This window comes from Hyperolius riggenbachi, chromosome 9, assembly GCF_040937935.1.
Source record: "Hyperolius riggenbachi isolate aHypRig1 chromosome 9, aHypRig1.pri, whole genome shotgun sequence".
NCBI classification, from domain to species: Eukaryota; Metazoa; Chordata; class Amphibia; order Anura; family Hyperoliidae; genus Hyperolius; species Hyperolius riggenbachi.
The window spans coordinates 9,558,688-9,561,147 of record NC_090654.1 but is presented as its reverse complement, the minus strand read 5'-3'; the positions used below and the strand labels follow the sequence as shown (position 1 = coordinate 9,561,147).

Below are 2,460 nucleotides of genomic sequence, written 5' to 3'. Positions count from 1 at the left end.
TGACAATAAATGAGGATTTCAGGATATAGAGATTCAGGACAGAAACTAGGAATTGTCCCTGGAAATCACAGACAGCTAAAGCCCGCCAACTCTCCAGAATCCTGCGGGTCTGTCCCAAGTTGGGGGGCGCTCACGCTATCTTGTGCCACCCCCCCTTGTATCCCGGCCGGCTGGGCAGAGAGGGGGAAAAATTGATCGAGGCGCCAGCTGTGCAGATGCAATATGTGGGATGCAGGGGCCGGCATTACATTCCTCCTTCCCTTCCTCCTAATGTGCCCCCCAATGCCCCCCCTGCTTGCAGAGTAAAGTATGCAGCGGAGCGGGCTGTCATCTAATCTTACCATTGATCCTCGCATACTGGCATCTGGCTTCACTCTACTTCCTGTGACATCACAGGAAGCAGAGAAGAGCCAGATGCAGGTACGCGCAGATCAATGGTAAGATGACAGCCCACTCCGTTGCACACTTTACTCTGCAAGCAGGGGGGACACATTAGGAGGAAGGGAGGGAGGAATGTAATGCTGGTCCCACATCTCATATCGGCACGGCTGGCACCTCGATCATTTTGTTTTCGCCTCCGATCCTCCCCACCCACGGACACCCTCACCCTCCTCCCCACATTGGTTATATAGTTTGAAGGAGAAATATTAATTAAAAAAAAGTTTCTTAAAAAATCTTTTTAGTGGGCGTGACTACGGGGATGTGTTGGGGGTGTGGTTAGGGGTGTGGCCTAAGTGTTCCGCTTTCTGATGTGAAAATGTTGGGAGGTATGCTAGTAATTACTGGCAGGACAAGCAGCCAATCACAATCCTCTACCTGTGATGTCACCAGTGGGCGGAGCTCTCACACTAACTGACTCTTCCCAGATATTGTTATACAACCTCCCCATAAATGTAACATAGCATGGAGAGGCTCAGTGAAGGTGGCAGTGAAGGTGCGGAGGTGTCTGATGGGGTCACACAGGGCATAAAAGGAGATCTGCCCGGCCTCATAATCCAGATATATCCTGACTCTATCACTGGGGATCCCATCAGGTAACTGGATCTCTTTACTGTCATGTCTCACTGAGTACTGATTACCTCTTTCTCTGCACAAACCCCAGGACTTGTTATTATCTCCAATTACTGACTCCCGTCCTCTCCTGGCTATACTGGGGTAACACATCCCAACTCTCCACCATACTGATCCCCCAACATCCACTTCCCAGTAATGTCGCCCTGAGGAGAAACTCCGGCTGCTCAACACCTGAGAAATATAACCCAGAAATCTCTCTGGTGTTTCTGGGCACTTCCGCCATAGTGACCAGGATGCAGTTTTCCTGTCATCTGATATAGTCATATCATTACTAGCTGTGTTTACATCCAGTAATATGTCTGCAGGCTGTATATATATATAGATCCCCCCAGTTACCCCAAACATGATATCAGCCAGTCCTGTGTGTAATGTGTGTGAGATGCCGGCCACATCCAGATCGCATCCATCATGGAGCTGCTCATCATGTCTGTTCTCCGTGTCACACAAGTCAGCTGTGTCTGAATCAATGTCATCCTCTCCCTCCTGAATGTCACACAAGTCACCTGTGTCTGATTCCTGTAAGACAGTCAGTGGATCAGTCATGTTACACAGCTCCTCAATGTAACACATCTTCCTGGACAGATCTTCTATCTTTATTTCCAGCTGCCTAATGATGTCATCATAGCATTGTACCTGCCATGTGATGTCACTCAGGACTCTCTTCTCCAGCTCCTCCAGCTGTCTCCTGAGGTCTCTAAACAGGGTAGTGACTCTCTTTGTCTCACCATCTGTTTTTACTTGTGCTTTTCTCCTGAGTTCCTCCAGACTCTGGACTCTTTTCTCAGCCTCCTCTGTCTCTGCCATCAGTGTCTGCAGATCATTTCTCAGCTTCTCCTTCTTCTTCTCAGAGGCCTCCTGTAGTGTCTCTACCTGGTGTCCCTGATGTTCTCCAGCCAGAGTGCAGGACACACAGACAAACGAGGTATCCTCAGTGCAGTAATACTGCAATAGTTCCTTATGGACGGAGCATTTCCTGGTCTCCGGGGAGGTGGTAGGGGCACATAAGACATGTTTTGGTGCCTTGCTGTGGAATTTCAGGTGTTTATCACACATAGAAGCGTCACACAGCAGACAGGACTTGACAGCAGGTACAGGAGAGTCCACACAGTAAGTACAATGGACTCCGACCACCTCTTCATCTGGCTGAGTAGATAGGAACCGCTCTGCTATGTTCCTCAGAGCAATGTTCCTGTGTAATCCAGGCCGCTCCTCGTACTTCTCTCGACATTCAGGACAGGAATAACCTGCAGACCCCTCCTGTGAGTCCAGCACACGCTCAATACAGACCCGGCAGAAGTTGTGACCACATCTCAGGTTTACAGGATCTGTATAAATGGCCAGACAGACGGGACACTTCAGCTCCTCGCTCAGATCAGCAGACGCCAT

General features: G+C 49.5%; 1 protein-coding gene across 1 annotated transcript; it reads right to left on the bottom strand.

The window, feature by feature from the left end:
* Positions 1-491: 491 nt before the first annotated feature.
* On the bottom strand, positions 492-2,460 carry LOC137531891 (E3 ubiquitin-protein ligase TRIM39-like). Its single transcript, XM_068251899.1, has one exon. It carries the CDS (start codon positions 2,458-2,460, stop codon positions 844-846), a length of 1,617 nt encoding a protein of 538 aa, XP_068108000.1. The 3' UTR covers positions 492-843.